The sequence below is a fragment of the Manacus candei genome, unplaced genomic scaffold (genome assembly GCF_025592945.1).
Source record: "Manacus candei isolate 608988 ecotype Guabito, Panama unplaced genomic scaffold, ASM2559294v1 h1tg000037l, whole genome shotgun sequence".
Taxonomy (NCBI): domain Eukaryota; kingdom Metazoa; phylum Chordata; class Aves; order Passeriformes; family Pipridae; genus Manacus; species Manacus candei.
The window spans coordinates 635,285-661,327 of NW_026138085.1; the positions used below are offsets into that span (position 1 = coordinate 635,285).

General features: G+C 51.3%; 1 protein-coding gene across 1 annotated transcript; it reads right to left on the minus strand.

Annotated features, from left to right (window-relative positions):
* Positions 1–227: 227 nt before the first annotated feature.
* Positions 228–25,717, minus strand: ETF1 (eukaryotic translation termination factor 1). The gene is made up of 10 exons (XM_051793811.1): positions 25,484–25,717; positions 10,522–10,697; positions 9,629–9,768; positions 6,159–6,297; positions 5,129–5,319; positions 4,481–4,610; positions 3,970–4,125; positions 3,355–3,419; positions 2,672–2,819; positions 228–1,070 (listed from the first exon to the last, which is right to left on the minus strand). Exons 1-10 carry the CDS (start codon positions 25,567–25,569, stop codon positions 988–990), a joined length of 1,314 nt encoding a protein of 437 aa, XP_051649771.1. The 5' UTR covers positions 25,570–25,717; the 3' UTR covers positions 228–987.
* Between the last annotated feature and the right edge of the window lie 326 nt (positions 25,718–26,043).

Genomic DNA, 26,043 nt, shown 5'->3' on the forward strand with positions numbered 1-26,043 from the left:
CTGGGAGATGGTGGCCCCAGGGCCTGTGCCAGCACTCCAAGGGTTGGTATCCAACGTTCCACACCCCCAGCACTAAAGTTTCAGCCTTCACTGACTCAGTATTCCTGTAAAATACCCACTTCCCTTAAAGAACTGTGGGTTCAAATTCACATAATCAAGGAAACCTTACGCAGTCCTAAAGCAAAAAGAAAAACTTACTGAGGAACAAAAAGCCAAGTGTACCTTACTTCACTGAAATCTCATGTTTATTTTTGTCAAGACTGAAAAAAAAAAATAGAATTCCTGAAGGCTGCACTGCCCAAATCCAAATTAAGCCCGAGACTTCAGCAGCATTTCCATTGCAATCCATGAAGTGCATTTTCTAGTTTACAAGAGCAGTGTTTCTGCAAACAGATTAAAGCACGTTTGGCTGGTGAGCCTCCCCAAACCATTGGAATTTGCAAGCCACACGTTATGAACTAGCACTCAGGTCAGTGCCTCTTCAAGCTTTTGAAGAGAATGGCTCCAACCTCGTTACATTTCTTCTGCAGTCTAAGCTGAGAATGCCATGTAAATGGGTCACGGCGCTGCCAAATGCAGCAATTGATTTCTCCAATCAAAGTATAAAGAAACAAACCAGTAGGATCTTACTTCTATTAATTTTTGAAGGAAGAGGTTTACAGCAGTTAATGTATCATGAAGGTTAAAAAAATCATTTCCATAAAATACAAGAGCAACCAATTTCACCATTGAGTAAAAGTAAAAACTGGGATTCTTTTTTAAATTAGTCCAAAGTGGCATATAGGAACTTAGTAGTTTGCTGCTGTACTGACACTATGACAAATCAAAGTGTAGGGTTTTGCTTTCTTAAATCCAATGCTTGTGGATCAAGTTCTGGAAATGTTCCAATTCTAAGGCAGGGATCTGTTGTGTTTTCCACCATGAGTTTGCTCCTTGGGTTGGATGCTGGAGGGGCGAGGCACGTTTTGCCGGACCCAGGTCGACTACCTAGTAGTCATCAAGGTCAAAGAATTCATCGTCTCCTCCTTGGTATTCCATGCCCTGGAAGTCCACTCGGTACCGCAAGATACCTGGCAAAGACAACACGCTTTAGCTTCTTCAAAATTCCACCTGAACAGTTTCCTGAGCCCTGGTTGCACAGCCAGAGCTTCCCAATTACTGCTCAGCAGCCAGCTCAGGCTCCTGCTGAGCCCTGCCAGCAGACATCAGCTGGAGTGACAAATCCACAGGGAACTCATGGCCAAAAGGAAGGAATGCCCACCTGCCCAGCCAGGCCAGATTCCTCCTGGAAGAGCTGAGCCCATTCTAGAATCGTATCACAGAATTATGAAGTGGTTTGGGTTGGGAGGGACCTTAAAGCTCATCTCATCCCCCCCTGCCATGGGCAGGGACACCTTCCACCAGCCCAGGTTGCTCCAAGCCCCATCCAACCTGGCCTTGGACACTTCCAGGGATCCAGGGGCAGCCACAGCTTCTCTGGGCAACCTGGGCCAGGGCCTCCCCACCCTCATAGGGAAGGATTTTCTTCCAAATATTTCTTTTAGGGTTATATTTCCAAAAAATACCAGAAGCAGATCACTTGTTCCAATGTAACTGCTCTGACAGAGGCCTGTCAGTTAAATCCAGAGGGCAGCTGGCACTGAGGTTACTTTTACAGTGCAGGAAAAGCAGGATTTAGTGGTTGTATTCCTGGACTCTTCCCACCCTAAACACCAATCCAGGGTTCTGGGAAGCCTTATCCCATTTATTGAGGTGAAGGCTATTTTCAAGGAGTATTTCCCTTCCAGTCTACCAGGCCTGGGAGCAAAGAGGATCCCACCATGTGAAGAGGCTGGATCTGGCAGGAAATTAAGGACTCCTGGAATTACAAACCTGAACACTTAGAAACCTGTTGCTCCTTATGTAGCCAGAGAATCCAAGCTTGTTTCCTTCTGATTGGTTCTCTGGGCCTAGAAGTTCCTGTTTCCAATACATTCATCCCTGGTTCACATCCATCAAGCCAAGCACAACCAGAGGCAGAGCTGGCTTAGCAGCAAAGCAGTCCCAGCTCTGTCCTGGAATCCCTGGCCTGGGCAGAACATGGAGTGTGGCAGGTGGTTGTGCCCTACCCTGCCAATGATTTTTGTCAGCCTGAAGCACAGGATACACCTGCACCTCTGCTGATCCTGGTCACTGAGCTCAGGAGAAGGACTAAAGCCTCCCAGGGCCTCATTGCTCCATGAAGTTGGGCTAAAAACACTTTCACTTTGACAAGAAACACAAGACCAGGGAGCCAAGTACAGGGAAGGTCTGAGAGCTGAGTGAGGGATCCAACTGCCCCAGGAGCTGGGCTGGGGTTTGTCAGACCCCCCTGCACACAGGGCACTGCAGAGACACAGTGAGGCAGCTCAGGGCCCTCCTGACATGCCCAGCTGGAAAGGAGGGCAGCCCCCCCTCTGAGCACTCTGGAGGACAGAGGGACTGAGGAACACAGCTGGACAGTGACAGCTGCCCACCAGGCATCATCATCCTGCTGCACATGGAATGAGTTCACCTGGACATCCCTGGTGAACACCAGTTCTTCTTGAACCAGTTTCATGACTGACAGGACTAAGACTAATCCCACTGTTGGTACCAGACTATCAAATCAACCACTAAACCCCCACCCCCACATTTTTCTCTTGCAATTTACCTCCAATTCCTCCAAATCCTTTCACAAATTGGGATCCTTCTTGTGATTTGTCTGTAACAATTTCCAATGTTGCTCCAAATTTCTTGTAGTTGTTTGCAAACCACTCCAGGAGGGGCATACTTTCTATCAGTTCGTGTTCCTGCCCAGTCTGTGGAGACATTGGAAGGGAGAAATGAATAATAAAAACTGTCCTGGTCACTGTCTGTTTGGTATTGAGAAAATTCACACCAAAAGTTGGCTTTGGCTTAAAAATCACCACGGTTCTGTCATTCCTAAGGACAGCAGCCTTAATGCTCCACAGGAAGCTTCGTGGTGGAAGGCATTCCTGACACAACTGTGTCAGACAGTGCTGGCTCAAGCAGAAGGCTCCTGGTGCTATAAAATGAAACACTGACAGCACTGATCCATGCAGATACAGAGGGTCTGAACGTGGCCAAAGCCCCTGTACTGCCTGTCACCTCAGCCCATTTACACAGCCTTGGAACTGGCAGCAGGGAAGACTGGAGAAAAGCAAGTCCAGGGGTTACACTGGAGGTGAACAGAAGAGCCACAGGTTACTGCCTTGAAGTCTCACATGAGTGCCAGAAGGTCACCATGCTCATGTGCTTGTGCCAAACTAAGCCCAGATGTCCAGAGCCCTGCAGTAACTGAGAATAAACCCACAAGCCCCAAAGCTGGAATACCTCCTTATCTGTGAAGTGGGATTTATCCTTCTCTTGTTCTGGTGTCAAATACAGGATCTTCTCCTCTGAGAAGCAAGAAAAAAAAATAGTATTAGGTTGGATAAAAGTACCAGATGCAGGTTAAAGGCAGCAAGAGACTGAGCACAGCCAGCAATTACAGCTCAGAGGGTCTGCTCACTGGCACTGCCTTCCTTTCCAGCTGAAGCTCTCCCAGCAACCAAGGAGGGAGCAGGGAACAGCTGTAGTGCCAACACCAGAATAGGGAGAGGCCCTGCTGTGGGCACAGGGTTTGTCTGCAGTCAGTGAGAATGGTGTTTTTGGCCCTAAGGGTCACATCAGCCTCCCCTCTGGCGTCACACTTTCACAGCTGGAAGGCAGGTTCCAGGCTGGCCCTGTGACAAACTGCCACCCTGGCACTGCAATTCCCTCTCTGCAGGGGAATCCTGCTTGTTACAGGATTTTCCCCCGGAGCTGGGAAGCTGCAGGTCCGTGACCTGCCCACACAACCTCCCTGTGATCAGATCTCCTCAGGGAGCTCCTCCAGAGTGACCTCTCCCCGTGACACAGTTCAGGTGTCAAACCCTCAAGGACCCGGTCTCCCAAAGCGCCACCTACCCTCCGTGCCTTGGCAGTGCAGGACATATCTCATTATATCCAGGTTTTCATAGACTATCAGTATCTCTACTGCTCCCATTTCCAAAGCTTTTAGTGTATCTTCCACACCAAAGCAGTACTTCCCCGTGTCCTGACTGATCTCATCGAAGTATCGTCCTGCAGCCAGGGCACAAAGAAAGAGACTGTCACCAGCACTCATCCCACCACACACAGCTTGAAACAAGCTTCATTTGAATGCAAGAAGAAGAAACTGTCACCAGAAGGCCTGGAACTAAGGCAATCTCTGGTGAAAGGCTGGAGAAGGCTAAAGAAGATGGGGAGAAAAAAAATAAACAAACATCCCCCCCAGTATTTGAGGTGCCCAGGTACCAGAAAGGATCACAAGTCACACTCTCAGCCACCATGGCAGGGCTGGGGCAGCCCAAAGGCACTACCAGGAGGTTGGAAGCATGACCAGCATATTCAGTCACACGTGTCTGGCTCAGGAGGAGGCTGCACGTGCAGCACTTACCTATTAGTTTTTTCTCTTGGATGAATTTCACATTGGAGAGGACCTCAGTTGACAATTCAATCGCTTGATTGAACCCATTTTCTCCTCCATATGAAATGTCAACTAGTTTGAGCACTTTGGATTGCAACCGCTAAACAAGGGAAAGAGGAGACAGGAAAAATTAAATCTATTCCAGAGCAGGGCCATCAGATTCCTTCATCCCACCACGAGAGTACAGGCCTGGCAAGAGTCACTGCATTCATCTACTGGGCTTCACTTGCAAGCACAAGCTCTGAGTCAGAGGGACCTCTGAATGCACAATATTGAACCACAATTTTCAGGCAACAGGAACACTAAGATTTGGTTTATTGGAGTTTAATTCCTATAAAGCTTCTACTTTAGATTTAGGAAGACAAAGAACATGACTGCTATTTCCAAACCAGGGAGGACAGATTTCTTACTGGTACTGTTTTAAGAAAAGGAGATCTCCTGCAAGGAGGGATTAGGAAAGGGAGAGCTCTTTGGATACCCCACACTTTTAGTTCTGATCCAGTCACTTCAGACACAAGTTACACCCCTCCCGAGAAGCATCTCAGAGCTACTGTCGATGTTACCATGTTACCACCAACAGCTTCAACAGGGGAGCTCTGCTCAGGAAAGGTCACTCACCTGATCAAACATGTCAGACTGACTGAGTTCAGTTTTGAAATCAGCTGAGCCAGCCAGGACGAGCCCGGCCACGTTGACCTTGTCCCCGGAGATGAAGAGCTGCACGGCCGTCTCGGCCACCTTGCGCACGTAGTTGTGCCGCTTCTCCATCCGCAGGCGAGCGAAGCGCAGGGCGGACTGACCTCCCCGACCTGCACGAGAGGGCTGAGCCAGCCTGGGCACCACTGCACTCCAGGAGGGCTGTCAGAACATGGGCCCAACCAGGCCCTCAGGAACCAAAGCCAAGGGCAGCTGAGGCAGTCTGCCACAAGCCAAGTCGTGACACTCACGGCACAGGCAGTGAACAAAGAGAGTCCATTCACAGCAAGAGATTTTTCTCCACATATCCCATAGAGGAAAATATGGTGATTTCTTTCTATACAGACTCACAACTCTCTATAGAAACTGAACATCTGTGCACGTTCTGCATTTCCTTTGGTGCACTGCTGCAGTGAGCCCAGCAGCCCCTGCTGCACAACCTTACTGTGGGACACATTTCTGTTTCATTTTGACTCATCCCACTCTCCACAGGACAGTAGGCCAGGAATACCTAACAGTCAGTGCCTGACTACCACAGAGCATTATAGAGTGGAACTCAAATTCTCCTTGCTCCATGAGGCTTCTGTGCTTCTTGCAGGGAACAACTTCCTGCTCTTCACTGATGTTTGCACACAACACCACGGGATGCAAACTTTAAACCGAGTGGGATTACTACCTGTGCTACTAACATTTCATTAAAACTGCCCCAAAACCAAGTAAAGGGTCAAATGCACCAAGAAATAAAAAGTGCCACTTTTAGGATCAGCTGCATATTACCATGATTCATTAATTCTGACAGAAGGTTCAGACTAGAGGCTTTGCTGTCAGATTCCAAGGAAGTAAAGACTTGAATAGAGCTAAACCCCTACAGGCCAAGTTCCCTGCTTCCACCCCCACATCCCACCCCAGGACATGCTGCTGCAGACAGTCTAGAGGCAGACTAGTGTGTTACCATGCTTCTTTGGAAGATCCACAGTGAATTTGTGCAGGACTTCTCGTGTGTTTCCTTGCAGGGTTCCAAAGAGTGCCCCACTCCCATCTATTACAATAAAGCCAAACTTGCTGTCGTCGGAGAGCAGCGCCGTGAGGGCCTGGAACAGAGCAGAGGTGTCACTGAGCACAGGGGGTGAGGGACCCTGGCTCAGACAGGTCACCACAGACAGCACAGCTCAAACAGTTTTAGTTCTGTAGGTGGTCATTGCTGTTTGTTTTACAAATAAACTACAGGAAGACCAGCAGATTCAGGAGCTGTGACTATTCCAGCCCACTGCAGAATGGTTTGGGTTGGAAGGGACTTTAAAGATCATCTCATTCCACCCCCTGCCATGGGCAGGGACACCTTCCACTAGCCCAAGCTGCTCCAAGCTCCTTCCAACCTGGCCTTGGACAATTCCAGGGATGGGGCAGCCACAGCTTCTCTGGGCAACCTGTGCCAGGGCCTCCCCACCCTCACAGGGAAGGATTCCTTCCATATACAATCCAATCTCATGCAACACTGTCAAGAGCATAAAGGAAACTCGAGTTTAATTTTGATCACTATTTCACAGCCTTGCCAGTTCCTCACCTGAGGTCACGGGCACGTGTGATAGCACAGCCCCAGAGATGGGCTCAGGGAGGTGAGAAGGGAAATGATCACACCTACAAGGCTGCAGCACCTCCCTGGCTGGCACAGCTGGAAGAGTCATTTTCCCAGCACTCCAGCCAGGAAAGCAGAACTTGTTCAGTTGACTGTCAGTTCATTTTTGCACTCCAAAGCACTGACACAGCCTCTCAACTCACCTCTACCACAACTACTGGGCTGCTGCACCTGCTGACTTCAAGCCCCACAGGCAGAATGATTAAATCTATAGTGTCTGTGGCAGATTCAGCCTTACAGAACACAAGTCACAGCAGCAATAGTTGTTCTGTGCATAACTGCTTATGGAGAAGACAGCAGTAACATTTGCTGCAAAATGAAGTTATCCTTCCATTTTCCTCCCTGTAAAGGAGGTAGCTGAATTCATCCCATAAGGTCATTTAAGTTGACCAACAACTAAAGCACTGCACAGCATCAAGGGGTTTGAGTTACTTTTGCCCACCTTCCTGCCCAGCCTTGCTTCTCTGGTGGTGTGGGACATCCCAAGCACCCCACCCTAAATTCCCATTTCAAGGGAATCTGTCAGCTACTGCTCCCTCAAGGGCCACCTGAGCAGGTGGAAACATCCAGCACACACACTCCTTCTCATTTATACATGCCCCAAAAAACTAATAGCCAGAATCCTCTTTCTAACTGGCAAACCCACATCAGCAGGATGGAGAACTTGTCAAACTCCAGATTGCTTTAAGTCCCCAGTTTAATACTGAAAGTGATGGTGCTGGTTTACTGCACAGGCCCTTTAGCATGCCTGCCTGATTACTGGGCTGAACTGAAAGGATAAAAACCATCAGTCATCCTCTTCCAAAATCCACAAACCAAGCTACAGCTTTTGAGCTTCAAAGAACCAGGCACTAAGGTTTAATGGAATCCCCTGGCCAAAATAAATATTCTGTATTAATTCCCCAGCAGTGGGATGAATGAGAGGAGGAAGTGGCATATTACATTGCAACTGGGACAGAGCCAAGCAAATCGTGTGACTGGAATGAATGCTCCAGCCAAGGTATCAAAATAAGTCATTGTAAGCTCTGCCCCTCAGACCCATCGGGCTCTGATCCCCTCGGGGAGGTGCTTTGGTTTCACACAGGCAATAAAACATCCAGAGGAATTCTTATCAGATAACTCTTGCCAGGCAGCAGATGACTGCGGCTCTGATGGTCTTGATTCCCTCTTATTTCAATACAGTATCCAGTGATCAGTGATTCCCCCAGTCTCCCCTCTGTCAGCAATTCCACTGTTTGACCTATCAAGCACCAAAAAGAGACTATTGCTTTTGTTCTGTTCCTGCAGCCTGGACTGAGTTTCCTCTTTGCAGCTTTAGCCTGAAGGTGAAGATCACCTCCTTTCCCTGCTCCTTCACATCCCCTTCTCCAGATTTCCTAGGAAATCTGTGAGTGCACAGAGCCAGCAGCCCTGTCTGTTAGCTCAGGGTACATGCTGGAGGAACCATGGGGTTAAAGGCATTGCTCTACAACCAAAGAGATGGACAAAGCCCAGAATTCGGTGCTCACATCACACAGCAGGCTTTACAGCTCCATCTGATTCTGCAGAAGTAAAATAATCCCCTACTCCCAAGGGGAGAGCACACAGCCCCAGAGGGAGGGCCTGTCAGCAATCACACCATCTGGAGCAGCAAGGACCAGAGTCCTCTCAGGTCACTGCCACGCTCTGCCTGAGCAGTGCCACACACCAGCACCAGTGTACTTGGAGCTGCCTCCTGGGAACAGCCTGCTGGACACTTTTGGATTGAGTCAGTGCCCTGAGGCAATATACTCAGCAGAGGACACCACATTAATCCCTCTCCTGACAGGGCAGAAGGAAACCCACCCCTGTCCCACTGCCAACAATGGCAGGGACAAACACCTCCCTGGCTCTCTCCTGAATTCTCTTATCTACCTCTTGCTTTCACTTGCCTGTGGACACACAGACTCAGCAGAACTCTAAACCTGTGCACAGGTTTGTATTGCTGGTAGGCCAAAGATGTGTTGGGATTTCATCATTTGTGGGGACACAGAATATCAGGGATGTACCTCACCTGTTCCTTCCTGTAATTCTACCCTTAGAAAGCCAGTAATGGACTGGATCTCCAAAAACCCAAGCAAACAAGCAGAACTACCTCACTGAAGGGCCTCTCAAGCCCATGTCACATGGGTTTGACAACTGGCAATTAAGTCTCAGCCCACACATCTACTGTGGTGAACACCCTGGACGTGGGGGGAATCGTACTGCAAACACTGAGACCTCTGCACCTGCCAGAGCCAAAACAGAGGCAACAAACTGACTGCTATAATCCACATTACTTTAAATATGCCTCAAACCATTCATTTAACTTAATTAGATGTTGGATAAAAATAATCTCACTTTATCCCAGACAGATGAGGCACATGCCAGTTCTCCATCAAGGGTCTCAGTTAACACATCTGATATCAAGACTGGCAACACTGATAATTATCTTGGCAGTACTTTAAGGCCTGGCTTGGAATAAGATCTATGGGCCTCTGCAGTTAAAAAGAAAGAAAGCTCTCTGCCTCCAGTTACAGAGAGGAGCTTATGTTTGTGGGTGACACCAACTCAGCAGTCACGGGCTGGGCCATGACATCAGTGTGGCAGGAGCTGGCAGTGTCTCAACTCCCTTCAGCAAACATCACACATTTGTGGCCAGTCACAAGCCCTCCCCAGAGTACGTGCTCCCAGAAGCCTGCTGTTCCACAGGCTCAGCACACCCAGGTGGGCCCAGGCAGCCCAGCAAAGCAGGCTGACTTTGGCTGCTGCAACAGGAGAATTCTTACCTCTGTGTGGAATTTGTTGTCACACAAATACAACGACGTATTGATTGGTTTGAAAGGTTCAAAGTCAATGTTGACCTTCTTCTCTTTTCCTTCTTCTGTCACAATTGTTCCACAGTAAACAACCAGACCATTTGGAGGTACTATAAACGACACAATGCAGTTTTAGTTTACTAAGAAACATGGCAAGCTGCACCCATCACAAACTAACTGCTAGACCTTGAGACTTATGGCAAAGTTGAAATTAAAGTTCCCAAATCTTTAAGTTTCCCTTTCCCCACCTCATTCCCTCCCAGAGCTCTACAATGGAAAACAAACTCATTTAGTGCACCTATGCCTACAACGATCTGTTAAACCCAGGAGCTTGCAAACTCACAGGACCCAGAGAAAGGCTGAAGAGCCCCATGGAGCTCTCCTACTGCTCTTACAGTGATTTACAGACTGACCATCCCAAGGAAGGCCACATGCCAGTGTAAAGGCAATAATGATGAACTCTTTCAGTGCTCATTTTAGATGGTCTGGGTCTGTTCCCTCCCAAATGATGGCAGCTGCACAGTGCATAAGGCACACAGAAGTTTTTGCTTGATGCAAAATCACTTTAATGCAAATGAACTATTGTGGAATAAATAGCTCCTAAATCTGGCCAAGTTTAGCAGAATCAGCACTGCTAAGGACAGAATCATGAGCCTGCTTATTAAAGACAAGGACCACCACACTATTCTAGTCCCAAAGTCCACCCCTGTAGTAGCCATCCAAGGGCAACATACCTGGAATATCAGTGCAAAACAGCAGCACAGGCCAACAGATTTGATTAGCAGAAAACTGCATAGTGCAGGAACTTAAGGCTGCTTCCAAGAAAGGGAAGTGTGCCAGCATCCATACAAGCTAGAAGTTACCTTTGTTATAGAGTTTCAGTCTTTGCTGTACAGATGTAATGGCTCCCAGTACTGAAAGGCGATTCACTCGAGACTTAATGTTGGAGGCAGTGCCAAACTCGTCCGCCAGCATTTTCGCCACTCGCGAGATCTGGTCTTTGGGGGGAATGATCAGTGATATCATGCTGGTACCATTGCTGAGAAGGGAAAAGAGAGGGTTGTGAGCAGCCAGCCACCAAAGCAACAAGTGTACCCACACGATATTCCACACATGCCATTGTCTCCCATCCCTCCCGCCCTGCCAAGGATGCTTCTTCACTGCTACCGGTGTAATTCCCCTTCTGCTGGACAATAATGGGACAGTAAAGAAAATAAAACAGGCTCTTCAGAGGATTTGACTCCATAACCCAGTGTTCAGGTTTGCCACTACCAAGCACGTCCTCCAAAAGCTGCTTGTTAAACCTGGGATGCTACTCTGGGAAAAAAAGAACACCCGTGCAGGCTAAGGGCTGGGAGCTGAAGGCAGGGAAGCAGCTCCCAGCAGAGATTATTTAAAACAGTGCAGCCACATACTTTAAGGACCATTCCATTTGTTCTTAGACAGCTGGAGCACCCAGCAGCCCAAGTGCTGTTTTAACACTTTGTTTTCCTCAGATTAATACAGAAAACAAAACTGGAAGGATCCCTTTGCCTCAGTCAGCCTTTTGTATTTCCCCACTAGCACTCTGCTCTCCAGAGCATCTCCCCAGCTCTGGCAGCTGCTTTAACTGAACTGTGCTTAAGTACATGACTGCTGGTTCACAAGCACCAACCCCAGGCATGGAGTCAGGAGATAAGACCCCACAAATCACAGAAAAGGCTTAAATTACATGAAAATAACTAAGTTTGACATTGATTTCTCCTATGGCTTTGGGATGGATCCTGCAGAGGTCTTAATCCCCAAAGCCGCCTCATGGTTCAAATCCATCCAAAGCCAGAAGGAAAATTGGGGAAGTTCCTATCTGCCTTCCAGCAGGTACCTCCCATTTGCCATTGAAGTATCTCAGATGTCTGAAGTGCTGCTTCTGCATTGTCTCAAATTTAACCCAGACCTCATGCTTCCCATTAGAGTAATGGCAAAAAAATCAAATACCTCATCATATCCTCCAGCCCTCTCTCAAGGGCAAACCAGCTAAGCTCTGTGAAAAAACCTCTTCTCAGGATTCTGAGTCAGAGAACCAACAAAGTGCTTTTCAGACATCAAAAAAATGGGGTTTTGCTCTTTACATTTCTTAGGGGAGGAGAAGACTAACACAGCCCCTGCCTGCTGCTGTTCCAGACTGTCACGCACTAATGTCCTGCCTGAAGTGTTTGGGCTACAGAGGCAGCAGGGAAGTGCTTTAAAAAGCATCACTTCATTAGCCTCTTTACAGAAGTTGGGCAGCCCTCTCCCAAAGATCTTCAATCCAGGCCAAGTTGAAACAGATGCTGGTAGGTCAAATAAGTCCCCGACCTTAAAGACAACTAATTGGTTTTAATATCCAAGATCCCCATACACACTAATCAAGAAAGTCACAGAGACACTTGCCCGTGTTATTCCCAGAAGGAGCTTTGAGCCATGCTGACAGCTCTCAGGCTTCCAGGTCACACCAGCCAAGAACACTCCAGATCCTGCTCAATTAAAGCAGTTGGCTACCCCAGAGAATGCCACCAGCCTTAGGGGAGAGATAATGGCCTATCATCCCCAGCAGGCTCCTTTGAGGAAGAGGCTGATCAGAATGAAAGCAACTCTTCCTAACTTCCCTGAAAGTAGCACTCATCTCTTCCTCTGAACAAAGAAAGTCTCAGACTTCCCAGAGATTAGACTATCACAACCTCCTGCATTAACTAAGGGCATCCCAGCGTGGCAGGTGGGTGCTCCCTGGCTCTCCTGCTAGGAAGAGATTTCATACAATTTTTCCTGAATTGAGGACAGAGGGGAAAGAGCAGACAGAGTCATGTCACTGGCTGCCTGGGAGAAGAGCCCCGACACCTACATTTCCTGTCAGGGAGTTGCAGAGCCAGAAGGTCCCCCCAGAACCTCATTTTCTCCAGGCTAAGACCCCTCATCAGCTGCTCCTGGTGCTCCAGCCCCTTCTCCAGCTTTGTGAACAGCAAGAAGGAAGGCTGGGTATGCCCTCCCAAGATCAATCCTTCAGTAAAAAAGCCTTGTAAAGCTACCTTCAGTTTTTAAATGCAAGGCAGCCCTCAGATCCCAGCCATGGCCCCATGCTGTGTTCCACTGCCCCAGAACTGAGCACCCACGGGATCAGACTGGGGGTTATTTGTACCACACACAGCACCTTAACTACAGAGCAGAGACACATCCCTGGCCCTTGGGAACACCCTGCCCAAGGTGACACAGTGGCCTTCACAAGCCCTCGTGATTTATTACTGCAAACAAACAAACCAGAAGGGTCTCTCAGATGCTGCACTCCCTCCCCCTCACTTAAATCTCAAACTAGTTCAACACAGCACAGCACTGTGCTTGGTCTAACCCTTCAGCAAATTCCAGCCTGGATTTATATCCAAAAGCACCTTCCACTACCAACATCAAGTGCACTTCTTGGCTTTGGCATGCTTTCACCACTCCAGAGCCAAAGCTATTTTTGGCTCTAACCAATTCCTGCAGAATCCAGTGACACAGCTGGTGTGCAGCTTGCCACGGGAGCAGCAGCAGCCCGAGCACACCGTGGCATCCCAGGCTGCTGGAAGCCCAGAGCACCAGGAGCCAGCCAGCATGTCACCAGTGTCCCTGGACACCCAAGGGGGGAGCCCCTGCCATGTGCTGCTGCTGCCACTGCCCACTGGGCACAGCCCAGCCACCCAGCCCAGCGGCTCACTAGGCAGCCAGGTAACTGAGGGGACAGCCAGCACCCCCTGCTTGTCTCCCTCTTGCTCCAACAAGCAGAAGGTCAGGACTAAACATTAAACATCCCAGAGTGGTTGAGACCAGCAAGACACCAGCTGAAGCAGATGGGCAACAGGAATCAGGATGGCTGCAGAACTCCCTCACACACCACTAACACCTTGCTATCCCTACCATGGAAGGGCATTTTTCCCCTCTCCAAGCAAGCTTGTGCCTTCTGACCTTCCTGCAGGATGGCAAGGTCTAAAAAACCCTGTGGTTGCATCTGCTGAACTCACCACAGTAAGACAAAACGCAGCAATGAGTTTCTAAGAAAGCTGTTGTTCAAAAACACTCAGAAAAAAAGTAGGTTATTCTGCAGAGGAAGACAATTTCCAGGTCTCCTCGGGGTCTTTGCAGCCTCAACAAGACGACAGGTATTTCTGCAAATCCCATCCTGTCCCCCTGGCAGCTGGGAGATGAGTTGCCACCAGGTTCAGCAGTGCATTTACCTGGGAATGAGTCAGATATTTCCCCTGAATCATCCTCAGGCCTCCCAAAATGGGTCTTTCCAGAGAGCAGACCCTGAACCCAGGGGGCTCTGCTGAGTGTGAGGCACAGGGGATGTTCCCAGCCTGGCCCCACACACCTGGTACGGTGGTGAACTGAGTATCCAATCCAGATTAAGGGCAGTGCTCACACTGGCACCTGGGATCCAGCATGGAATGAGCTGCTTCTTCCCTGGATCACCCCCAGTGCTCCTGAAGGAAGGACGGACCCAGTTCCAGATTATATCCTGCTCAGCACAATCCCAGTTTCACAGCACTGCTAAGGTTTCCCCCTGGTTTAGGACAGCCAGCCAAGCTCTGCCAGAGCAGCTGGAAGCTAATGCTTTCCGACAGAACTGAGCCAGGGAGATGGCAGCAGCTCCAGACAGTTGCTGTCCCTATTCTGGGCTAAGGAGTGCCTGCACAGCAGCCAAAGAGCTGCCATTGTAATCCAAGGACGTGATGCTCCGGGATGTTTGCTCTGCAGGAAAGGGCATCCCAGACACAGGCCAGTACAACATGTGCCACTGCACGTGGGACTGGGGAGGGGAAAACAATCAGGGGCACCAAGGGCACCAGCCCACACACTGTAAGAACCACGGGGGCAGTTAAGTGCCAGCTCTGGGAAGGCAGAAGCCCTGTGCTGCCTGGCACTGTGGGTACTGCTCACTGCGCCAGCCCTGCCAGGAACTGGCAATTAGCTCAGATTTATCACTGCCTGGAATGAGCAGCACTAGGTATCTCTGGGATAGAACACGAGGATCCAGCCTCCAACTTTTCCTAAAGCACTGCAGGTAGGCTCCAACTTTCTCCTACAGCCTGGCAGAGAGTTGTTTGGGGAAAAAAGGGGAAGTAAGAACAAGCATATTTTGCTCTCCCAAGACAGTAAGTTCTTTAGAAAATCAAGTTTTGTGTATAGGACAGTCTGTTCTTATCATTAAAACTTTGACGTTAATAAAGGAATTTCACAAAACAAACAGCTTTCCCAGACAGAGAGACCTCAGAGCAAGCGTTAACAAGTTATCACAGCGAGTGGCAGCGTGGGCAGCGCTGAATCCCTGCTGACATAGGCCCAAAAAGCTGAAGGGAAAAGTCTTGCCACTCTGCCTGCAAGCAGGCACTACAGCATCCAAGGAGCTTGTTTTCCCTGCAAGGTCCTCCTGCACTGCCTAAGAGGAACCACAGAATCACAGAACATGCTGAGCTGGAAGGGACCCACAAGGATCATCCAGTCCAACTCCTGGCCCTGCACAGGTCCATCCCCAGGAGTCACCCCCTGTGCCCCAGAGGATCATCCACTGCACTGGGGCAGCCCCACCTGCAATGCTAGGGCAGTTTTGGGCACCACAATATAAGGAAGATATTGAGCCATTAGAGAGTGCCCAAAGGAGGCAACAGAGATGGGGAAGGGCCTTGATTTGAAGCCGTGTGAGGACACTGAGGGCACTTGGTGTGTTCAGCTGGAGCAGAGGAGACTGAGGGGAGACCTCAGTGCAGTTCAACTGCCTGGGCAGGGGCAGAGGAGGGGCAGGGACTGAGCTCTGCTCTGGGGGGACCAGGGACAGCAGCCAGGGAATGGCTGGAGCTGTGTCAGGGCAGGCTCAGGATGGATCTCAGCAAAAGGTTCTTCCCCCAGAGGCTGGTTGGGCACTGCTCAGGCTCCCCAGGGCAGTGGGCACAGCCCCAAGGCTGCCAGAGCTGCAGGAGGGTTTGGCTGATCCTCTGGGGCACAGGGGGTGACTCTTGGGGCTGGGCCTGTGCAGGGCCAGGGGTTGGACTGGATGGTCCTTGTGGGTCCCTTCAACTCAGCACATTCTGTGTTTCTGTCAGCAGATGGCAAGTGCCCAAAGTGGGCAGTGCCCCATGTTAGAGATGAGCTGCCACGAGTGCTCCATTACAGCTGGCACAGGAGCCTCCTGCTCTGGTTGTCCATCCTCACCTGCAGAGGTTTGGTTTCTACTCCCATGCCCATCAGAAGGAACAGCTGAGCAGACCCCTAGGCTTTCAGCTGAAACTAGAAATGGTATTGTAAAAGGCTCCCACTACCTTACAGTGTTGTGTCAGTGAAATGGTGACCTGAACATGCCACACAAACCAAACCAGCAGCACCAGCCACAGCTCCCCTCAACTTGGCAGACAAGAGCAGCCACAGCCAGAAGTGTGAGAAGGAACAGTCAACCTGTCTCCTGCAATTTGGGATATTTGCTGGCACAGGAGAGCAGTAATTTCACAGACGTGCTATATAAATAGCAGCGAGTGGCCTGCCCTGTGGTATCAGAGACCTGACAAACAGCAGCTGAGCTGTAGCTGTTCCACAATGAAACATTTTACACTGTGTGATAGCACACTGTGTAATGTGGGGATACAGAGGCATGGGAGGCCAGTCATTCTCTAGGACTCAAAATGAGCCTATTTTTACAGGGCACAGCTTCACGAGCATCTTGCTTTCCCCAGGAACCAAGAGCAGCGTGAGGCCTGGCAGGAACACAGAGCAAACAGCTTTCAGATAACGTGATCCTAACCACATTCCACAGCTAGGAAGCTTTCCATGAAACAACTGTTGCCACACCGTGCTCCAAGCAATGTTACCTTCCCCAGGTAACCTCTGCTGGTCTCCATCCAGAGGGAACTCAGTTACTGGGCAGGCACAATATATTCCCAGAAGCCCAAGCTGCCTGGACAGCCAAGACCACCCAAGTCAGACGATGGCTAAACCAGTTCCATCACTGACACATCCACAGCCAGCTGCAAGACAGCTGCCAGCAATATCCATGTAATCCAAGGCAGAACTCCATCAGGCACATGCCACAGGTCCAAGGGCGGAACTGCTTCTGAACAAACATCCCCAGCACTGCAGGCACGTGATGCTTCACCAAAGTCGAGGGCACAGTCCACAGAATCAGTGATGTAAGTAAAAAATATTTTTTGATCCTATATCTGAGCAGAGATGTTGAATGGAGTGCTATAAAAAGTAAGTGTCCTTTGGTATAGGAGAATACAAAATTGCTGGTTTGGGTTCTCTTACAACACACAGGCCATCGGACACTCCCGATCCATCCCTGCCCTGTAGGCAACAGCTCTGACCTTGCCATAGGGAAGCACATGCTCTCACAACTTATAAATTATGGCTGTGAAGACATAAACAGGTCACAGCTGTGCCCTTTAAAACTTAATGTCTTTTAATAAGACAAAGCCTTCATCAAATAGAAAGTGGCTCAAGTCCACTTGAGATGCCAAATCCAGAGACGACAGCAGATGCAAAAGCTGCACAACTTTTCCTGGAAATCCTGTCAGCCTGCTAGGAAAGAGCAGGGACTCTCAGGAGTCTGAGATCCCTCCCAGTGTTTCAGAGGCAATGTCACCTGGAAGCCAAAGGATGCATTGCTTGTGAAAATATCAGCTGACTGCTCTGCAACAAACACAGCCAACATGCCTCAACCTAACTGCTGCTTGGAGGCAACAGCTTTGTGATGTCTCCATCAGAAACACGAACTCCCATCCCTGCTCAGGCAACGGGCTCAGAGCACAGCTCAGCAGGAGACAAGTGTTGCACAGACACCCAGACAGAGCACACAGCACTGGTGAGCTCAGAGTGGGACCTACCAGAGCTCCACTCAAGTTTAATGTGGAGTTGAGCCAAAAGCCACACTGTTGGCAGAACTTCCTACAGCACAATTTCAGCAAGAACCTCACAACCCGCACCTCAGTGGTGCTCTGCATTTCACCACAGCTTGCACAGGACTCTGGATCATCTACTAAAAGGCAACACCAACACAAGTTGTTCCTCAAAGGTTTCCAAGTCATCCAAAGAAGGGTATGAAGATAACGAAGAGTCCAGTTCCCAAGCAAAATTAAGAGTTCACCTCTTTGGATCGAGTGACGCCTCCGAAGCAAAGAAAGAGCACAAGATGGGGGCAGGGTGGGTATGAGGAGGGGACTGCAGAGTCAGGAGACCAAGCCATTCTTTCCTCAGGAATCCTTTTCAGCACAAGCATTAACTGGAGAAATTGAGCCCCCCTCCTCTGAACTGAGGAAACACCCCAGATACCAAATTCCTTCATCAGTCTGTAAATGCCACCTCAACCCTGGACAAAGGAAAACCATTTAGCTGCACAGCATGAGACCATGCAGCTGCTCCCCCATGGCTCATACAATGCCAAGCTCTCCTGCTGTAGTCCTTGCAGAGCCCAAGACAGGAATCTCATACACCATTTTCTGTTAATGCTGGCAGACTGGATAGAAAGAGCCAGAGGAGCTTGAAGACAAACATTAAGACTGTCCTGGAAAGGTATCCTGGCCTTGTACCCTAACCCACTGATCTTCTCAGAGAGGAAAAACCCCTAGATGCCACCAAGCTTACTGAGTGCCAGCTACAAAGAGAAGCACCAAGGCAGAACCCAAGAGAGAAGCAAGTCTGATTCCCTCAGTGCTCTGCTCCAGCAGCCAGGGAAAGCTTCCCACAGGGAGGCAGCAAATGGCTGCTCCAGCAGGAGCAGAGGCAGGCCTGGCTGGTGCTCACCAAGGGTCAGGTGAGGCAGTGCTTCCCCCCAGCCTGGCCTGCTGCCAGGACCTGCCTCCTGAGCTCCACTGGCCTCCCTCCCCGGGGACAGCATGGAGGTGAGGGAAGAATCAGGTCACGGACTCCTACTGCTCCACAGCACAGCCTGGCCAGCTATCATGTGTCTGAGGGTGCACAGGAGCAGGTAACAGTGAGCCCTTGCCCACTGGTCCACCATGCACCACCTGCCCAGAGGTCAACAGAGGCAGCTCCATGTTCCCAATCCCCCCATCCCCAACTGGAGCAGCTCCAACACTGTGGCTGCTGCTCAGGCCACCACCAGCACCCAGATCCCAAAATCACTCGTGCAGCTCCAGGAGCAGAGCCCAACCTCATCCCCTACTGCTAGGAGCACTGAATCAGCACAAGCAGATCCTGCACACCCCACAGACAAGGTGAATCAATGCCCCCCTGAAATCCTTGGATTTAAGGAAACACACCACGAAACATAATTGCAGGGCCACATTTGGAATAGGCCCTATTGGCTGCATCTGACCTCATGTGGAAAGCCCGGATACCCAATTACTGGTAAGTGGAACAGACATTTCTGCACTTCAGACATTTGTGACTCACTGGGAGGCTCAGTTTTGCCACTGCTCCCCTGCTCTCCCTCCTCCCTCTCCAATTATTAATGCTCCAAGTTTAAAAGACTTGTTGCATTATGCTAATGGGCCATTTGGGTACAAGATGTACACTGAGGGACTGAAACAACAAATCCAGATTTGCTTATTAAGATGTTAATGCCTCAGATCTACATGGGAATAGGTGGCTAACAGGGGGGAAAACAAATCATTGCCACCAAGCCAAAAAAGTCTGTCCTCTTTTGAGATGCTTGCTCCCATCTCCTACCACGTCATTCCTCAGGGGCTCATTCATTAGCTCGATGTGAATGATGATCTGTGCATGAATCACACTGCTCACTAATGATTCACACAGTTGTAAAGAGGTACCAGGCTGCTGAAGGACCCAGGGCTGTCAAACACTTGCTGAGTTCTGACGTGGAGCTGCTCTCCCAGCTCGGGTTCTTTTCAGCCACTCACTGGCAAGTTCTCTCCAAACAGCACTTCCTAATTGCTGCTGTAATTCAAAAGGAACAGGTAGAGCAGGCAGGTGAGAGCCCAGGAAATGTTTTACAACAATTAGACACAGGCAACCAGCAGGACGTCAACAACCCCTTGGCCATTCTCCCTGGCTCCAGCTGCCTTCTCACCTGGCACAGGAACGGGGTGGCTTTCTCAGACCACCCACCCTCAGCACCACTGAAACACAAGAGACACTGCCTTGGTCCTGAGAGGTGTGACCAGCCCTGCTCACATGAAATGCATATTCAGCTTCCAACCCAGCACTATGGAGACTGGCAGCCTGGAGAGACTCCACCAGTCAGAGCAGGGAAACAGCGTGGAAGCAGCTGCTGCACATCCTGCCTGCTCAGCTGCCACAGCCCTCAGCTGTCCCTTCTGCCTGGGACAATTTCTATTCCACCCTCTCTGCAAACATCTCCCTCTCCTCACACTACCAGAAGCAAAAGGCACAGTATTAATGATAACCTTTACCTCCTTCAGGAACTCCCTTGACAGAAGCAGGCTGAGAAAGCACCACCTTGAGGAAGCAATCTGGCTTAGGTAAGACCTTAAATCACCACCTCTTCCCTAAACATTCCACACTGTAATGGCAGATCATAAAGTCAAAGCAGAAAACTCACTGTCAGTAAAGATAAATTCCACATGCCACTCTGCAGACCCTCCTCTTCCCGTCCTTGCCCCACATCTGTCCCACATTCCCAGCAGTGTGACAAACAGCAGGTTACCCCAGCGCTGGCCCAGTCCAAATTCCAGCTGAAGCAAGACTTTCCTAAAAGAGAGGTCCACTGGAGACACCAGTTTGCAGTGGAGAGACCCTCAAGGCTATGCCATGACTGGCACTAGCTTAACATACCACCACACAGCACCACTTGGAAAGCCAAGTAGCACCTTCCCAGATGGACCAGCTCACCCAGCAAGGTCTCCATCACACTCCCTGTCCTAAGGTGAAATCTCCAGCTCTGCAGAAACAGATCCTATATCAAGAGAGCCCAGACCTGAGGCACAGCCACAACAACAAGCACATCCTGATAAAGAAAAGATCTCCTGCCAGCCTGGGAGCAGGGGAGGGAGCATCTGGATCAACACATCTCTGGCAGTGCAGCCAGAAGCCAGTCACAGGGATGAAATCCCACACCAAATGCTCCTCCTGGTACATGACATCCCTTTAAGCCAAGACAGCTGCACTGATACCTGCCTGGACCCGGTGGTGGTGTTACACTGAACCAAGAGTACATCCCTGCACCCAGGGTGCTGCGCCTGGGATGGAGCAGGAGGAGAATCCACATCTGAGTTGAACATCAACTATTCTGCAGTCCAAGTCATTCCAGCACAGCTGCACCTTCAGCACCATGAAGCTGCACAGCACTTGCCACCAGCAGGACAATCCATCCAAAGGCAAGTGCTGCAGGTGCTCCCAGGAGTGACTGAGAATTTGCTTTGCCTAATCCAGGGGGGAAATCCAGCTCACCAGTGCAGCACAAGAGAACCCCAGCACCAGCAGTTTCCCAGGCTTTTGTTCAAACGAAACTGGGAACAAGGCAAACCAGCACAGGACATGGCTGTCACTGGCCCCAGTTACCCCCCAATGCTGGTGCTGTGGTGTTAACTCACAGCAAGGTGGGCTCTCGGGCCGCTTTTGGAAAGGCCCATCGGTGGAACAGGTCAAGACTATCCTGTTTGTTCTCCAGAATCACCAGACAGGTCTCAGTCTTGCCAGCTTGCCTGGTCACAAAACGACACCATCCCAGGGCACCCCAGAGGAGGGTGTGCAGAAGCACAGCCTCCTGTCCCTGTTGCACAAGGCTGGGAAACAGCAGCACTGTGTGGCTAATTTCAAGGTTGGGCCCTTTCCATCAGGACCAGCAAGACTCCAGATGGACTGCAGGAGAATCCACCTGCAAATGATGCTTTCTGGGCAAAGCAAGTTGGGCAAATCTTTTATGTCCAAAAAACACACAAGCTTGTCCACCCTCAAGCAGAACTACATTTCACTTTGCAGGAATTCCCATGTATTTTCAGCCCTCTGTCCTTCCTGGTGACTTTTTATATCTCTCACATTTGGTTTCTCCCACATAGTAGATGCAAGTCTCAACCTGGCAGAATCCAAACCCAGGCAGGAAACAGCATTACTTTGCTTTCCCACAGCTTTGGAGACACCAAAACTTCTCTTTCTCTTGCCATTTCACCATTCTCCTGCTTGGAAACATTTCTTCCAGTTACAACCAGAATAAGTTACTTGTTCAGACCTAGTTTCTGCATTTGCCCTGTTCCTCCCACCTTCCAAAACACCTAATTTGGAAAAAATACTCTTCCACACACAGTTTGTCAGCCTCTGTTGTGTTTGCAGGCAGAGCCTTCAGAGACACCCTGCTTTTTGCCTCCTCTTTCCTGGTTTCAGTGAAGTAATCAAGGGCTACTGCTCTGAGCAAGTTCAGGTGCAGGAGATGTCTCCAGGGAACGGGTTCCTGAAGGTTTTACCACTGGAAGGGAGATCCACACGCTGCACCAGCACCTCCTGCACGCTCATCTGGGGTCAGGATGCCCACCTGTTCTGAAGGTGTCAGTACCATTTCTGATTCCACAAAGAAAGCCCCTGTTTCTAAGACCTGAAGTTTTCCAAACACAGTTCAGATGTGACACCCCAGGTCCTCTCCTAGCAAAGAGACTGCTTGTTGTTGCTGATACTTGATTTTGCCAAGCATTTACAGCTTAGATTAGCAAAAAACCCTGCCCATAGCCCAGCTAACTATTCAGAACTGCAGAGACCAAAGGAACAAAGAGGGATTGTCAGTTTAGCACTGACACTGGAAAACTGCATGAAGCAACAGCAGAAAAGCCCTGAGAGAGGACAAGGGGAAAACAGTGGCTAATACTGCTTCTACTTGGGCTGCTGCAACCTCCACCTGGGAAGACACAGCTGCAACTTCTGAGGGCACAGTGTTTCACCAAATCTGTTCCACAAAACCTGCCTATGGACTGAAAGCAGAATGAATCCCTGTGTAGGGGAGAAGCAGAGATGTCTGATGAAAGTCTGAGCACTCCAAGCTCTCAGAGATGAATGACAAGGCTGGACTTCTTTCAAGGCCATAACTGGCTCATGACCAGCCTTTCACCTCATCTTCTTCTGGCCAGGAAGGTTAATTGCCTGCAGTGCTGAACTTGGATCTCAGTGCTGTCCCTCACACATCTCTGCAGGGACCCAGCTACTTCCCTCCCACCTCCCCAAATCACAAACATCAACTCATTAACTTTGTACAGGGTCAGACAATTTGCAAGTCAAACTTTGAAAGAGCTGGGAGCAGATAAGACACACTTCTGGTTTAGGAAGCAAGTCACAGATACCAGCTCCTTCTAGTCCTGCCAGCAGAGACAGGGCTTTGAGCAGGGGTTGGGGGGTTAAAAATTGTTTCTCATTATTTTGACTTGACAGATTCTTTCTATAGACATCACTGAAAGAGCCTGCTTTCCTTAGCAGGGCTGGGAAAACAATCCAGGGCATTCCCACCAGAGTGTTACCTCAAAGTCTGAGGCAGTCCCACCTCGCTGGCCTCCAGCTGACCAGCTGGTAAAGCTGAAGCTCCAATCTTCCCCCTCAGTGCTCTGACCAAGCACTGCCCCTTCCCTCATCTATCCCACACTCCATAAAAGCACTTCCTTGCTCTCCTGCCCACTTCACATTTTGTTAACATCCTGCAGACTTCACTGGGATTTTCCCAAAACAGCTGGATAAGAGCAGAGGTGCCCCAACCACCACATGCCAACGGAATGTCTAACTCCAGCTTCCTCCATTTCCTGTCCCTTTGATCCACTGCAGGAACAACCAGCACATGAAACTGGGACACTCTGCTGGGTCACTATTAGGAGGACATGAGTAAGGGAAGGTGGAGACGCCAAGGAGTCCTTGGCCCTCCACATCACCCTGTTCAAAGGCTGTGCCCCCTAACCCACCCCAGAACAGGTCTTCCTACTCCACAGGAAGAGGAAGCGACTCTCCCAAAGGCCGGAAAAGCCTGTTCCACTGCTCACACCTCCTGTGCAGGGCAGCTGGCACAACTTGCAGCATCTCTTCTCCTTACTGGACCCAAACTAGACTAATTTTAGCCAGGGCTCCCTGGAAGCACGACACGCATTCCCACACAAGCAGCCTAAGAACTGCTGCCATCAGCGCCTTCCTCAGGTGGTGGTTTGGCACATATTTAACCAAGGAACAGCAGGATCACCACACCTAAGAGAGGTGCAGGATCCAGGGGGCTCAGCTAAACCTCCCCACACGGATCTGACCGTGCCCATGGCACCTTTACCACAAAGCAGGTGTGCCAGGGGTCACTGATGGGGACCAGGGAAGGCACCTGGGCTGTGGCCCCAGGAAGCTGATATCCCCAACAGCCACTGCCCTTCAGCCTCCCCTCTGCCAGGAGTTCTCCCATACCTTAACCTTCTCCTATCCCAAACAATACTAGAGGCAGGCACATTCCTAATCAGGGAGACCCAAAATGCCAAGTCTACACTTCCCAACTCCCCCCCAGCCTCCCCCAGTGCTGTTACAGACACCTATTTCACAGGCTGCAGTGGGTGCCCGTGGCTTCTCAAGCCCTCTGTACTTCCAGGCAGCAGCTCTGTGTTTGCTGGGACCCCTGTGGGCACAACCTGTGCTGTTCAAAGGCACAGCCCAGTGATCAGCTCTGGCAGCCAAAGTCCACTCTGCCACAGGGAAGGGCAGCCCAGGCTCCCCACTCCCTTCTCCCACAGCCCCAGCCCTGCACAGCTGCATCATATATCAGGGAAAAATATATTTAGAGAGACCTGTGGCTCAAGTTCCCCTGCTGCCTGGGTTAGTTTTCAGCTCAATGATTCCCCACCCGGCTCCACACAGAACAAACCCCGGCACTGAGGAAATGGCAGAAGGCAGCTGGGCCTCTGTGAAGGCCTCTGTGAAGAAGCCTGTCCCAAGGCTTCTGCGGGGCACAGAACACTGCCAGTGGTGCCCCAGGTACAGAGACACCTGCTCAGGTGAGCCTGTGGAAACTGGAGCCACTGGGCTGGCCAAGGAGTAACCTTTCATTTTTATTTTATGAAAGTATATCCCGAGACACACTTCCTTTGCTATTTTACAGCCCCAGAACCTCGAGATCTCACAATTCCTCGAGCCCAAGTGGGTCCTTGACCAATGTAACCGACCACTGTCGAATTACCCACCCAAACAGGCACTTTTGACATAAGGCAGCTGCAGGAACAACCAGCAATTTTACTTCTGGTGGGAAAAAAAGAAATCAAAGTGCCAGGAGGATATAAGTGGGATTAGAGACCTGAAATTTAACGCTACCCAAACTTTGGAAAAGGTTGCTTTCAGGGGAATGGAACCGAGCCCTTCCCTGGAAGGGGTGAGACAGATCAAGTGAGTGTCAGTAAGAGAAGCACTCGAGTCAGCGCTGCCTCAGCCCCCGCTCCCTGCCCTCGCCCCGCTCCTTCCCTGGCCCAGCTGGCCCCTTGGGAACAGCCCAAGGCTGCACGGGGGGTACGGGAGCGTCTCCTCCGGCTGGAATCCGCCCGCCCGCGGTGCCAGCTGGCACGGCCGGCCGGCCGGGCCGGGAATGGGGGCCGCACCGGGCCCAGGGTCCCGGTCGGGACACGCACCGGAGCCGGCCCGCGGGGCGGAGGGGCCTCGCCCGCCCGGAGTGCGGGGGCAGAAGCAGGGGAGCGGGTGCGGGGCCGCCCCGCCCGGGGCAGCCGCGGCCCCTCCCGTGCGGGGAGCGCGGTCCCGCTCCCCCCCGCCCCGCACGGCCCCCCCAAGGGCCGCACAAAGGGCCCGGCCCGGCGCTGCCCCGCCGCGTCCCCGCTCGGGCCCGGGCAGCGCCCCGGCCGCGGCCCCGCTCTCGGGCCGGGCCCCCCCCAGCGCTGCGGGGGGGGCGGCCCCGGGCCCGGCGCTCACCCGCGCGCCGCCTCCAGGCTCTTGATGAGCTTCTTGATCTTCCAGATCTCCACGTTGCGGTCGGCGGCGCTGGGGTCGTCCGCCATCTTCTGTGCGGCGGCGGGGCCGGCGGGGCCGGGGCGCGGTGCGGCGGGGCGGGCCGGGGCGGGTGCCGGGCGCTGCCGTGCGGGCCCGGCGGCTCCGGGCGCGGTCGGTGCCCGCTCCCCCCGGCGCGCGGCGCTGACGTCGCACGCGGTGCTCGCGCTCCCCCGCGCCGCGCACCATGTGTTGCAATCGCCTCACATGGGGCCCCTCGCGTCACTTCCGGGGAGGGGGGGGCCGCCGCCGGCGGGGCGCAGCGCCATTGGCCACCACCCCTCCGCGCGCGCGCGGGGCACGCTGGGCAGTGTAGTCCCGGGAAGGGTGGCTGGTCTCGCGAGAGCTGAGCGGCACCGCCCGCGCGCGCTTAAAGGGGCCCGGGGGGGCGGGGCAGGGAGTGTGAGGGGATGGGGGGGAGAGGGGGGCAGTGACAGTGGCAGCGACCCGGAGATATGGACAGAGGGGACAGGCGGGAAGGGACC

Bases quoted from the DNA above. Each gene is read 5' to 3' on its own strand.
- ETF1 (XM_051793811.1), bottom strand. From the start codon at position 25,569: ATGGCGGACGACCCCAGCGCCGCCGACCGCAACGTGGAGATCTGGAAG. The intron at 3,420-3,969 runs GTAGGTGGCGCT...CTTGCTTCTCAG, and splicing joins GCACTGCCAAGGCACGGAGG to AGGAGAAGATCCTGTATTTG. The intron at 1,071-2,671 runs GTAAATTGCAAG...TGTCTTTGCCAG, and splicing joins AGGATTTGGAGGAATTGGAG to GTATCTTGCGGTACCGAGTG.